Here is a 14,355-nt window from a genome sequence, read left to right as displayed (position 1 = left end):
CAGGACAAAGTGCATTTAATGCGAGGCTTAGGTGTCCCTCACTTTATCGGGGACGGGAGCGAGGCCCGCCCCGTCCGTCGCCACTCCTCCTTGCTTTGACATGCACCCTGGCTAGCGATGCATGCGGTGCCATGTAGGCAGGCAAGCAGCTGAGGTGGCACGGTGGTGGAGCCTCCATGAAGGGCTGCATGTTGCCACGCAGGTGCCTGCCCAGCTGGTTGGGTCGGCAGCTGCATGCGAACGGCAGCGGAGACTTGGATGGCGTGGGCCTAGCAGTGGCCCTGCTGGCGCGCTTGGCGAGGGTCTTGTCGGGTGGCCCGGCAAGGGTCTTGCCGTTGCGCGCTGGCGTCCTTGGCAAGGATCTTGCCGGGGGTCTTGTGGGTTTCTTCGGTGAGGATCTTGGTGAGGATTGTTGCATTCCTATCCTCATTTGATCTTGACTATTCTTTGTCTTCACAAAGATCTGCATGCCACCACGGAGGTGCCTCCCGAGCCCTGTCCCAATGCGTTTGTCTAGCGTTGGTGGGCTCAAAGGTGTCTCGCTCGGCTGGTGGGGGTGAGCTCCCCCGGCAAGGGTCTTGCCGGGGCTGCTGAGGCTGCCTTGGCAAGGGTCCTTGCCGGGGAAACCTGCTTCGTCCATCCAATCTTTGTGGCCTTGGTCCTTGTCGTTGCTTTGTTTGTCTTGTGCCTTCGGCTTCTCCCCGGCTTCCCTTTCCTGCCCTGTTATGCATGGCCATGGCGGGTGGCTCTGACTGCCCGTGCACAAGTAAATGGGTCAAAAGGAGAGCCCCTACTTTTGTACACCGACAGGAGCCCCCGGGCCTGGGCCATACATAAGCGCAGCACGTTGTTGGGCCAGGCCCAGAACGGTGCGCGGGTAGTTGGGGCGGATTTTTATGGCGGTAACTGCTCCATCCGCTGCGCTTCCCTACGACCCACGTTGAATGCACGACGTGGGGGTCGTGCGCGCGCATGATGGAAGCATGCTGGTGTCATCCCATGGCGGACAGTAAAGAGGCGGCTTGCATGTCTCCTTGAAGCCGCAGGGCCGCCGCTCATTTATTGCCCTCTCTTGGGAACCGTCGCTCCACGCGTCCCACTGCACCTATCCCTCGCGCCACGTTCGCTGCATGCACGACGCAGGGCGAATGACAGGCGCGCGGTATGTGAGAAGTTGTGCGCGCACATGGGTCGATTCCCACGCACCTTCAATGGAGCGGGGAGGGCGGTCGACGGCCCCGCTCGCTATCACTTCAATGGGCCGGATTGGCCGAGAGGGGGCGGCCGAGCCTCGCCCCCGCCCCTTTATATTGAGGGGAGGGGAGGGACGGTGCCTCTCAACCCTTCACCACCTGCCTCTCCCCATTCCTGCTTCCTCCTTTCTTCTGTCATGGCGAGGGGGCATGGCGACGCTTCATCGGTGGCGGCGAGGGTTTTGGCCAGACAGCGTATCGCTCCTCCCCAAGAGCTCGTAGCGGCGGAGCCGGCCGCTAGAGGAAGGGGGACGAGGCGAGGTCGAGGTCGAGGCCGTCGTGGTGCTCGAGGGAGAGGAGGATGGGGCGGCAGATCAGCCTCGCCTCCGCCAACAGCCCCTCCTCCGTGGAGGGCCACGCCGGGGACAACCCTTGCAAATTCTTCATCAGGCTGCGCTAGCCACCGCGTCATCGCCTTCACCTCCCGACTCCATTTGCGCGGGAGATGGAGCTGGATCCGCCGCAGGTGTTGCGGCTGCACATGAGGGGTTGTGGGAACAGTGGCACATGGGCCGACGTCGAGTTCCCCGCCCCTCACGTCATGTATCTCCACCGAGGGTGGAAGACCTTCGCTCGCCTCCACAGCTTGACGGAGGGGCTCACTCTCCATTTCAAACTAATGGAGAGTAGCCTCCTCTCCGTCAAGATCTTCGGACACTTTGGGACTCGCGTAAGGTGCTGTGTGGAGAGCTCTTCTGATGTTGAAGATTCCTCCTCGAGCGAGAGTGGCGAGGAAGACAACGGCAGCGACGACGAGGCCAGCGGGCGGCAGGATGACGGGTCCGACTAGGCGTCGGGCGCCGCTCTAAGCCGCACCAGCGACCCCATCATATGTGTCGCCGGCTCCTTGAACTTCTCGGGGTTGTCTCCTTGGGCGGCTGTCATTGGGAGGCTGCAGAAGAGGAGGGCGGCGGGCGGCAAGGCCGTCAAGTCGGAGTACGCGGGCACCGACGCCTTCGTCGCGTATTGACGTCTTGCCGCCTCGTCTTCGAGCTCTTCCTCCGACGCCGCCATCGCCATCCAGCCCTCGGACGGTGCTACCTCTTGAGCACTGCGTTGGATTTCCCCGAAGAGGAGAAGATGACGCAGCAAAGTAGCGTAAGTATTTCCCTCAGTTTTTGAGAACCAAGGTATGAATCCAGTAGGAGACCACACACAAGTCCCTCGTACCTACACAAAACGATAGCAACTCGCAACCAACGCTTAGGGGTTGTCAATCCCTTCACGGTCACTTACGAGAGTGAGATCTGATAGAGATAATATTTTTGGTATTTTTGATAGATAGATGCAAAGTAAAAAGTAAAAGGCAAAGTAAAAACAAAGCAAGTAAATAAAGTGATAGGGATTGATATGATGAGAATAGACCCGGGGGCCATAGGTTTCACTAGTGGCTTCTCTCAAGAGCATAAGTATTCTACGGTGGGTGAACAAATTACTGTTGAGCAATTGACAGAATGGAGCATAGTTATGAGTATATCTAGGCAATGATCATGTATATAGGCATCACATCCAAAACAAGTAGATCGAAACGATTCTGCATCTACTACTATTACTCCACTCATCGACCGCTATACAGCATGCATCTAGAGTATTAAGTTAAAAACAGAGTAACACCGTAAGCAAGATGACATGATGTAGAGGGATAAATTCATGCAATATGATAAAAAAAACCCATCTTGTTATCCTCGATGGCAACAATACAATACATGCCTTGCTGCCCCTTCTGTCACTGGGTAAGGACACCGCAAGATTGAACCCAAAGCTAAGCACTTCTCCCATTGCAAGAACTACCAATCTAGTTGGCCAAACCAAAAAATATAATTCGAAGAGACTTGCAAAGATAACTCAATCATACATAAAAGAATTCAGAGAAGAATCAAATATTTTCCATAGATAATACTGGATCATAAACCCACAATTCATCGGTCTCAACAAACACACCGAGAAAAGAAGATTACATCGAATAGATCTCCACGAGAGAGGGGGAGAACATTGTATTGAGATCCAAAAAGAGAGAAGAAGCCATCTAGCTACTAGCTATGGACCCGAAGGTCTGAAGTAAACTACTCACAGTTCATCGGAGGGGCTATGGTGATGATGTAGAAGCCCTCCGTGGTGGATGCCCCCTCCGGCGGAGCTCCGAATAGGCCCCAAGATGGGATCTCGTGGATACAGAAGGTTGCGGCGGTGGAATTAGGTTTTTGGCTCCTGTTCTGATCGTTCGGGGATACGTAGGTATATATAGGAGGAAGGAGTACGTCGGTGGAGCTTCAAGGGGCCCACGAGGTAGGGGGGCGCGCCCTCCACCCTCGTGACCTCCTCGGACACTTCTTGGAGTAGGGTCCAAGTCTCCAGGATCATGTTCGGTTGGAAAATCACGATCCCGAAGGTTTCATTCCGTTTGGACTCCGTTTGATATTCTGTTTCTTCGAAACACTAAAATAGGCAAAAAACATCAATTCTGGGCTGGGCTTCCGGTTAATAGGTTAGTCCCAAAAGTAATATAAAAGTGGAAAATAAAGCCCAATATAGTCCAAAATAGTAGATAAAGTAGCATGGAGCAATCAAAAATTATGGATACGTTGGAAATGTATCAGGCATCCCCAAGCTTAATTCCAGCTCGTCCTCGAGTAGGTAAATGATAAAAAAGAATTTTTGATGCAGAGTGATACTTTGGCATAATTTCAATGTAAATCTTCTTAATTGTGATATGAATATTCAGATCCGAAAGATTCAAGACAAAAGTTCATATTGACGCAAAAATAATAATACTTTAAGCATACTAATCAAAGCAATCATGTCTTCTCAAAATAACATGGCAAAAGAAAGTTCATCCCTACAAAATCATATAGTTAGGCTATGCTTCATTTTCATCACACAAAGATGTTCCCAACTTCTATACCCCCGATGACAAGCCAAGCAATTGTTTCATACTTAAATAATCTCAAACTTTTTCAACCTTCACTCAATACATGAGCGTGAGCCATGGATATATCACTATGGGTGGAATAGAATAATATGATGGGGATTGTGTGGAGAAGACAAAAAAGGAGAAAGTCTCACATTGACGAGGATAATCAACGGGCTATGGAGATGCCCATCAATTGATGTCAACATGAGGAGTAGGGATTGCCATGCAACGGATGCACTAGAGCTATGAATGCTCAACAAAATAAAACTAGTGGGTGTGCATCCAACTCGCTTGCTCATGAAGACCTAGGGCATTTGAGGAAGCCCATCGTAGGAATATACAAGCCAAGGTCTATAATGAAAAATTCCCACTAGTATGAAAAGACAACTTATGAGACTCACTACATGAGGAACAAGGTGCTACTTTGAAGCACAATATATGAGACTCACTACATGAAGAACAAGGTGCTACTTTGAAGCACAAGATATGAGACTACATGAAGAACTAGGTGCTACTTTGAAGCACAAGTGTGGAAAAAGAGATAGTAGCATTGCCCTTTTTATATTCTTTTTTGGGCCTTTTTTTGGCCTTTCTCTTTTTTTTTATTTGGGCAATGCTCTAATAATGATGATCATCACACTTCTATTGATTACAACATAAGGATTACAACTCGAAACTTAGAACAAGATATGACTCTATATGAATGCCTCCGGCGGTGTACCGGGGTGGTGCAATGAATCAATAGTGACATGTATGGAAAATAATGCATGGTGGCTTTGCCACAAATACGATGTCAACTACATGATATGCAATGGCAATATGACAAAAGTAATGTATGTCATGATGATGGTGGAAGTTGGATGGCAATATATCTCGGAATGGCTATGAAAATGCCATGATAGGTAGGTATGGTGGCTGTTTTGAGGAAGATATAAGGAGGTTTATGTGTGATAGAGTATATGGTATCACGGGGTTTGGATGCATCGGCGAAGTTTGCGCCAACTCTCAAGGTGAGAAAGGGCAATGCACGGTACCGAAGAGGCTAGCAAAGGCGGAAAGGTGAGAGTGCGTATAATCCATGGACTCAACATTAGCCAAAAGAACTCATATACTTATTGCAAACATATAGAATCCATCAAAAATTCAAGTACTACGCGCGTGCTCCTAGGGGGATAGATTGGTAGGAAAAGACCATCGCTCGTCCCCGACCGCCACTCATAAGGATGCACAAGCGAGGTACACTTCATGTTTCAAATTTGTTACACAACTTTAACCATACGTGCATGCTACGGGACTTGCAAACTTCAACACAAGCATTTCTCAAATTCATAATCACCCAACTTGCTCGACTTTGATATTATCATCTCCATATCTCAAAACAATTATCAAGCATCAAACTTATCTTAGTATTCAACGCACTCAAAAGAAGGTTTCACATATCTTGAACACCAAGTATATTAACATCAAGCAAATTACCATGCTATTAACGACTATCAAAATAATCTAAGTGAAGCATGAGAGATCAATAGTTTCTTTAAAACAAATCCACCACCGTGCTCTAAAAGATCTAAGTGAAGCACTAGAGCAAAAATTATCACGCTCAAAAGATATAAGTGAAGCACTATGAGCGAATCTATCAAGCTCAAAAGATATAAGTGAAGCACATAGAGTATTCTAACAAATTCCAAATCATGTATGGCTCTCTCAAAAGGTGTGTACAGCAAGGATGATTGTGGTAGACTAACAAGCAAAGACACAAATAATACAAGACACTCCAAGCAAAACACATATCATGTTGGTGAATAAAAATATAGCTCCAAGTAAATTACCGATGGAAGTGAACGAAAGAGGGGATGCCTTCCGGGGCATCCCCAAGCTTTGACTTTTTGGTGTCCTTGGATTATCTTGGGGGTGCCATGGGCATCCCCAAGCTTAAGCTCTTACCACTCCTTGTTCCATAATCCATCAAAAGAATTCACCCAAAACTTGAAAACTTCACAACACAAAACTCAACAGAAATCTCGTGAGCTCCGTTAGAGAAAGAAAACAAAAGACTACTTCAAGGTACTGTAATGAACTCATTCTTTATTTATAATAGTAGAGTGCCCGTGCGTTGCCACGGGCTCTTGAAAAAGTTTGCAGGAGTTACATGTTAAATTCCACACGTACAAACAATATAACAGAAACATAATTATTTAATAACTGAACTTTATTTTTGCAATGTAAATTGATAACATAAGAAAAATTAAAGACATGTCCATGTAACAAACTGAGCGATGTTCCAACTAAACATCTATTACAAAGCTATTAATATCTAGATGATGCGCTTAAGAAATTCTTGCACAATATCCGGTAAGTTTCCTTTAGCCTCATTCCCACGATGTTTTAGCAAGTATAACAAAAACTGCTTCCTCAATTCATACCCATCCTGCACAAACGCATACATGTAGTTAGTATGAAAATTTCATGCCGAAGGTCTTAAAACATGTAACGGACAATACTCGATGCGCAAATCGGCTTGACCAAATCTTCAAGGTTCCACCAGAGCATAAAATGAAAAACAAAATAGCCAGACAAATTCCTGTAAAACATTAAATTAACAATGTAAAGAATATAGTAATAACAAAAGTAAATGTTTTTGTTATGAATTCATTACCCATCTATACTCGTTGGAACACCGGACGGAAATAAACGTTGCCATTTAGATAGATCATAATTCCAACCAGGCAGCTTAATTTCGAGTGCTTCTTTGAAATCCCTTGCAAAACTTTTTAATTTCAGTGCATGCCTCAAATTTTTCTCCTCTAACGATTGTGATGTTTGAATAGGATCCATAATATATAGACGACGTGCTTCTTTGTCGATGACGTACAAAATGTATCGGCCGATGGATGCATAGGGAAGATAAATCTACAAGTGCAGGTATTAGAAACAACAACAAACCATGATAACAATTGACAAAATAATTTACTTACCTTGTTGCACGATGAGATGTCGTTGTCCATCTCAGGCCAGCTATCAAATAATGTTGCCAAACTCTGAATAGTTTCCTTCTCGCAAAACTTCTGACCTCGTGTTGACTCTAGCATCATGGACTAAGTAAAAAAGGAAATATTGTTTCAACATGTTGATAATAATGACACATAGAATGAAGAGTTAAGATAATTTACACAAAATCGTAGATCCATGTAGTGCACAGGAGGGTATGTGAACAATACTCCCTTGTCACATGCCAGCATACGCACGGCTGTGTTGAAGCAGTCATTGTCCATGGTCTGCTCCATGTTAAGTATGCACTGAAGTTTCTTAAGACTTAAGCCCATTGGATCGGGTGTCGAGCTCCGGACCCATACCTTCCTATAAATTGGATGATAAGAATAATAATATTATAAATCCGCACATTAAATACTGATGCATGATACTTACTCCAACACCCAGCATCATCGATAGACATGATGTAGTTGCAGAGGCCGGCAAGTAATTCACGTTGGTCCGTGGGTATGATAGTGATTGGGGCAGGACGTTTGTCTTTGACTACGTCTGATGGATTCTCCAGGATCTCGATATCAGAATTAGCTAAAGTTTCTTCATCGTCAGGTTGATGGTATATGGTATCTCCTTTTAGCTTATTCAACTCTGAATCGAGCAAAATGACAGCCAATTTATTCCTAAAATGTTTCATATCCTCCTACAATATATATATAAAATAAATTTATATAATATTTTGAGATAAAATAACGAGATAATGTATAAAAATGGAATACCTGGGTGAACGTGTCTGACAGTCCATGTGATGTCCAATATTCCATATAATTTAACATGAACAATCCACATGATACGCTATAATATTATAAAACAATCCTTTAAAATACCACACAGATAAATCAAATAAACAAAACATTGTAACATGTGCTTACCCGTCGGTTTGTATTGCCTCATGAAACTGCTCTACAACCGTCCATTTTGTAACATTAAGATCGAGCCACTTATGACCTCTGATAAACTCCGGACTATGCTCTACAAGTTTTAGACGCTTCTCAAGTCCTAGTAACTATTTTATATATGAGAAATATTAGGGAACAAGGCAAACAAAACATATGTTAAGATGAGTAAAAAAATATATACCTACCGTAGTAGCAAGGTCATTGCGTTTGACCCAAGAACCAAGTGAGTCCAATACTTGAATCTCACGTTTTTTGGCATTGGCGACTGCTAGATACCAACGGTAGCCCGACATGTTAATCGGAATGAATAACTGGTGTAAATATCATACAAGTCACGATCGCAATTAGATATAAATATTAACAATTCATTATAACTTTGAATTAAATAAAAACAATCCATAATTATATGCATGGATAACGAGACAAAAACTAACCATATCTTGTTGTAGGTAAGTATTGACATGATGCACGATGCAGTGATATTTTGATGGGTCTATGTTTCTTTCCCCGTCTTCTTTTATCTGGCCAGATACAAACGTGCTAACAATTTCTACCTTTTCGCCCGCCCTGACTTTTAGATGGCCGTGAGCAAGCATGCAATATATGTAAGCATTTATCACCTGTAATCAACATTTACATTATATTTACAATTTATGATATTATATTTTGTTCAAATTATTAATTACAAAGTTTGTGGATTTGGTCTTACACCGTCATGTAAGAACATATCATCTTTCATAAGGCATTCCAACTCATCGGTTGATAACAAGGCATCTCCAATGTCCACAAACTGGGTATTCTTGGGGGCAGACTTGATTGATTCGATGACTGTAATATCTCTAAGGGTACAAACATAGTCTGTCGAAATGGTAATAAAGCGAGCCAACTTAGCAATCAAAATGAGCAAAATTAGTTGAATACAAAAGGAAATATCACAAAAAAAAATTGATAATGATATAAAAAAACCTTGTGGGAGAACATGTAAATTGGCATCCTTTTTGGGTTTGTTATGACATATAACCTCGTCGGCATTTTTATGTTGTGAATTTTCGTCCCCTTTCAGCGACATCGCATCCGAACCATCAATGTATTCTTTCCGTGCATCTCCAAAGTCAATATCCATGACTTCTGTAATCTGAAATAACAAAAATACAAAATTAGACCTTCTGTACTATCATCTATAAGATACGTACAAAGAAAGTTTAGCTATACGCACCTCTTCTCGTGGTGTTTCAGCGTGTTCTGTCATCGTTGCATCAGTGCGTATGTCGGAACCCATCAATTTATATCTATGGTAAAATATAATTAATAATTTTTACTGCATCATAATATTATTTAAAATATATAATAAAACTGAATGTGAAACCAACACAAATGATTTATCTGCTAAAGAAAAGGCATTTGATTTTATTAGAAAAATAAATATTAAAAATCATTTTACTAACACAACATTTTGGGGAAAACAACAAACTATAATGTTTATATATAAGTAAGTAGGGGTCTGAAATTGCTTAAATTATTTTTAATTAATTGTATAGCATAGCGAAAATTGTCAAACAAAAACTAAAACAAACAAACCAACATTAACAAAGTATATTTGTTTTTCCTACTCTTTTGTAAAATTTGTACATTTTGTTAGGTATGTATAATGTAAATATACATGTTATTTTGTGAGGTATAAAAATAATTTAAAAAATTTCATCACAGCACTAATAACAACTATACCATGATGAAATATATATGATGAAATAAAAATAATATTTCCTAGTACAGCATATAATTATATATAATATATAATAAAAGTAAAAGTGAAACTGACACAACTATTTGTATGCAAAAAAGAAACCTAATTGGTATTATTATAAATACATTACCATTAAATGAATGTCCTACCACATGAAAATTCGGGAAAAACAACTAAATATAATGTTCTTATATAAGTAAGTAATCATTTGAAAATTATTTAAATTATTTATGTAGGATGTGGAAATCTGTCCAACAAAAGAAAATATAACATGCAAACAAACCTTCTTTAACAAAGTATATTTGTGTTTTCTATTATTTGCCCCCTCTTATTTTTTTTGTGATGGCCTTGGTTTATTTAGTAAGTATAAAAAATGTATATTAGTATGAACCATGTATATTATTATTCACCTTTATTGATTTTGTGAGGTATGTATAGTTTTTATTATATATGCACAGTTGATTTTTATCCACAGTATTACACAGGGCCAAAACAAGCTGGGCCAGGCCCAGCACAAGTGCATCAAGGCGACGGCCCACCTCCCCACGCGACAGTACACCTCCTCCGCGCGACGGCCCACCTCCCCAGTGCCACGGCACACCTCCCCCGCCTCCCGCATAACTCGTGGCCACCTACCCCGCCCCATTCACCTTATCCTTTCACTCCTCACTCCACTCACTTCATCTGCCCCTTTCCCTTCCGCCGCCGCATCGCCGCGCGCGTCGACGAACTGCCGGCCGCGCTCCTCCGCCCCTTCATCGTCTACCACTCCGCCGTCTTCGGCAACTTCAAGGGCCGCACCGTCCTGGTTCGCATCCAAACCCCTCCTCCCTCTCCCCGCTTAGCTCTCCTTGTTCTTGTTGGAGGAATCCAACTGACTGGCTCTTCGTTGGTGCCCAGTTCGACTGCGGCATCCACCCGGCCTACTCCGGCATGGCGGCGCTGCCCTACTCTGACGAGATCGACCCCTCCACCATCGACGTCCTCCTCGTCACCCAGTAAGCAACCGCGCCTCCATCCCCACCTGCGCATATCTGCGTTCCTAACGCCTAACTTCCGGCCTTGGATTGGAATTGCAGCTTCCACTTGGATCTTGTTGGGGGAATCCGACTGACTGGCTCTTCGCTGGTGCCCGGTTCGACTGCGGCATCCACCCGGCCTACTCCCGCATGGCGGCGCTGCCCTACTTTGACGAGATCGACCCCTCCGCCATCGACGTCCTCCTCGTCACCCAGTAAGCAACCGCGCCTCCATCCCCACCTGCGCATATCTGCGTTCCTAACGCCTAATTTCCGGCCTTGGATTCGAATTGCAGCTTCCACTTGGACCACGCCACCTCGCTGCCCTACTTCCTCGAGAAGGTAGGTAGGTAATACGCGTCGGATGTCGATGTTCTTATGCTGTTTGGTACCTGAATTTGCTCTGTTTTTGTTTGGAGACGACGTTCAAGGGCCGCGTGTTCATGACCCACGCCACCAAGGCCATCTACAGGCTGCTGCTCTCGGATTACGTCAAGGCCAGCAAGGTGTCGGTGGAGGACATGCTGTTTGACGAGCAGGACATCATCCGTTCCATGGACAAGATCGAGGTACAGTACCTTATTTTTGCTTATCTCGTTGTTTCGGGCATGTGTAAATGTGAACGGCTTGACCCATTTGGTTTGGTATGGAATGCCTGTAGCCAATACGATGATGATTGATAAAGCCTGGTCGGTAGAAAACTGGAAACACTATATTTAGAGAAGAAAAAGAAGAACAAATAAAGATACTACTCCCCCCTGTCTCTGAAAAGAAGGCATATAAATGTTGTCTGAAGTCAAATGGTGCATAGTTTGATCATGTTTGTAGGAAAAACTATCAACAACTACAGTAATAAGAATATATATTTTTGTTGCGTATCCAATGATATTAATTTGGTATCGTAGTTCTTGATAGTTTTTCCTACAAATTCAGTCAAACTCTGTTCTTTAGGTACATGGAGTTGTTGCCTACATATATATTACATGCTTGGGTAATATTTTAAAGTGAACTTAGATTCAGTCCCCCCCATCTAGCTAGCTCCTGCTTCCCGCCTTTTGAGCGCTTATGTGTCAGTATTAATTCTGAATTGTCAAAACATTTAAAAGTCGCTGTGATGTTGGTAAAATTAAGATTTAAGAACCCTATATTATCTGGGCATTGCTTCGAAATAGCAGGATTTTTTACCTTTACAGCTGAGGCCTGATTCTGCTTGTGAGGATTGAAAGTCCACAGGGAGAATGGACATTGTATTAATATATAATTGTGATGCAGGTCATAGACTTCCACCAGACACTTGAAGTTAATGGCATACGCTTCTGGTGCTATACTGCTGGCCATGTACTTGGTGCTGCCATGTTCATGGTGGATATTGCCGGTGTTCGCATTCTTTACACCGGTGACTACTCCCATGAAGAAGACCGGCACCTAAAAGCTGCTGAGATCCCCCAGTTCTCCCCTGATATTTGCATTATTGAGTCAACTTATGGCGTGCAGCAACACCAACCCCGCCATGTCAGAGAAAAGCGCTTCACTGATGCCATCCACAACACTGTTTCTCAAGGGGGGCGTGTTCTTATCCCGGCATATGCTCTTGGTAGAGCACATGAACTGTTGCTTATCCTGGATGAGTATTGGTCTAACCACCCAGAGCTCCATAAGATTCCATATTAGAAAAGGTACACTGATCTGCAACGCCAGAAGCCCCGGTACGCCGATCCGTGGTGGTTCCTCCTCTACTTCTTCCATTTGTTGCTTCCCTAACCTGATCTCATCCTCGCTGTTCTACCGAGGCGCCGTGGCACGACCACACATGGAGGGCCAGGGCGAAGACACGGCCACGGTGGTGCAGCCTGTGGTCCACATCGCCGGCAAGAAGAACCACCACGAGGTTGGGTCACGGTGGTGCAGCCTGTGGTCTTTATCGTCTACCACTCCGCCGTCTTCGGCAACCCCCACCACTTCCGCGTCAAGGTGAGACAAACGGCCCCTCCCCCCTGCCCAGTACCCGCGAATGGACTACGGTCCACGTTTTGCTGTAATTTGTGGCTAGCTATGTGAGCGTGTACTGCTACTATTAGTATTAGGAGAAGAGAGAGGGAGAGGTAGAGGGAGATATACAAATGTATGTGCTAGCTATTGTGAGCGTGTACTGCTACTATTAGCTTTAGGAGAAGAGAGAGGGAGAGGTCGGGTCATGTGCAAACAACATCAAAAGTAGGTTACAATGGCCTCAAACGAGTTGCTTATTCTTTCAGCTAGTACTTTTTCAAGATGCCGCACAGTATGTAACATTTTTGACTCCCAACTTGGTGGTAGTGGACATAATAAACTATATAGATTATTTTTTCTGGTCTATTATAATATATGTGAGCAGACAACAGTGTTGAAATAAAGTAGAGAAGAACTGGCAATATGCTCTCTATAAGATGGTGCTGGAAGTCAGCGCAGTATATTAATGAAAATTTGATTATTGATCAATGTATATATCTTGCTGGCTCCGGCTTGATTGATTCGGTGGGTCTGTCAGGTGGTTGTTGATGCCGGCACCGGGAGCGGCATCCTCGTTGTCTGGAGCGCTCAGGCCAGTGCCAGGACGATAGTGATGTTTTCTTTACATGCTATTTGTAGGAGCAGAATACATGTTCTTTATAATGCTGTCTTGCCTTCATATGCAATGGCTATAATTTGAATCTGCATGTTTGTTTATTTTGTTGGTATAAAACTGTAGCGGTGCTTCACCTCTTCTCTGGATATATTAAATATATTAAATGTTCTATGCTAAGTAAAATACCATCGTGTTACAACCCACTCTGTGCTATTTATAATATTAGACATTAGTGTTATTTTTTTGAACCTTGAATAGTAGGAGAACCTCCTACTGTTTTAAACTTATATTAGAAAAACTTTGTACAATTTACATGATATCTTTACATGTATCTACCCGCCACTTTGGGGGTGGAGAGAGAACTAAGCTATGGAGGCAAGTATGAGAGGGATAAGATGTTTGTGTTTTTCATTGACCCTATAGGTAAGGAGAGAGAAATCCTTCTTAAGTCTGTCCAGCCAAGATGTCTTTCTTAGGGTAAAATTAGGAAGCACTGCCATTAATAAATTTGGCTTTATGAATACTTTTAGACTATTCCATCGAAGCATTATGTCTCATGCAAATTCTATTACATGTAATGATTTTATATTATGACTCTGATGATATTTATCTTCAGAAGATGATTTAATTTGTTTGTTTTCTGGCATGTTGTAACACTTAAGAAGTTAATTGTTTGTTTTTCTGGCTCAAACCATGGTCATAACTTAAACAGTTAGGTGTATGCCACACTTGCGATGTCCAGAATAGACTGTTAGCCTATAATATCTGAAATAACTGTTTGTATTCAGTTGCATCCCATCTAATAGGACTGCTTGATTAGATCTAAAATCAATTGTATTGGCTATGATATTTTTCTAACCTCGCACTATCTCCAATGGT

General features: G+C 43.4%; 1 protein-coding gene across 1 annotated transcript; it reads left to right on the top strand.

The window, feature by feature from the left end:
• The first annotated feature begins 10,383 nt into the window (after positions 1-10,383).
• LOC119363381 (cleavage and polyadenylation specificity factor subunit 3-I-like) lies at positions 10,384-12,731 on the top strand. The gene is made up of 7 exons (XM_037628723.1): positions 10,384-10,660; positions 10,753-10,850; positions 10,932-11,086; positions 11,168-11,213; positions 11,291-11,440; positions 12,144-12,547; positions 12,662-12,731. The coding sequence occupies exons 3-6, from the start codon at positions 11,022-11,024 to the stop codon at positions 12,540-12,542; spliced, it is 660 nt and encodes a 219-aa protein (XP_037484620.1). The 5' UTR covers positions 10,384-10,660; positions 10,753-10,850; positions 10,932-11,021; the 3' UTR covers positions 12,543-12,547; positions 12,662-12,731.
• Positions 12,732-14,355: the final 1,624 nt, after the last annotated feature.

This window comes from Triticum dicoccoides, chromosome 2B (genome assembly GCF_002162155.2).
Source record: "Triticum dicoccoides isolate Atlit2015 ecotype Zavitan chromosome 2B, WEW_v2.0, whole genome shotgun sequence".
Taxonomy (NCBI): domain Eukaryota; kingdom Viridiplantae; phylum Streptophyta; class Magnoliopsida; order Poales; family Poaceae; genus Triticum; species Triticum dicoccoides.
The sequence above is the reverse complement of the archived record's forward strand: the minus strand, read 5'-3'. Positions and strand labels throughout refer to the sequence as shown.

What these genes read in the sequence shown, in the direction of transcription:
- LOC119363381 (XM_037628723.1), top strand. Translation starts at nt 11,022, where the DNA reads ATGGCGGCGCTGCCCTACTTTGACGAGATCGACCCCTCCGCCATCGAC. An exon ending in GACGTCCTCCTCGTCACCCA is followed by an intron (nt 11,087 to 11,167) that starts GTAAGCAACCGC and finishes TTCGAATTGCAG; the next exon opens with CTTCCACTTGGACCACGCCA. An exon ending in TGCCCTACTTCCTCGAGAAG is followed by an intron (nt 11,214 to 11,290) that starts GTAGGTAGGTAA and finishes TTTTGTTTGGAG; the next exon opens with ACGACGTTCAAGGGCCGCGT.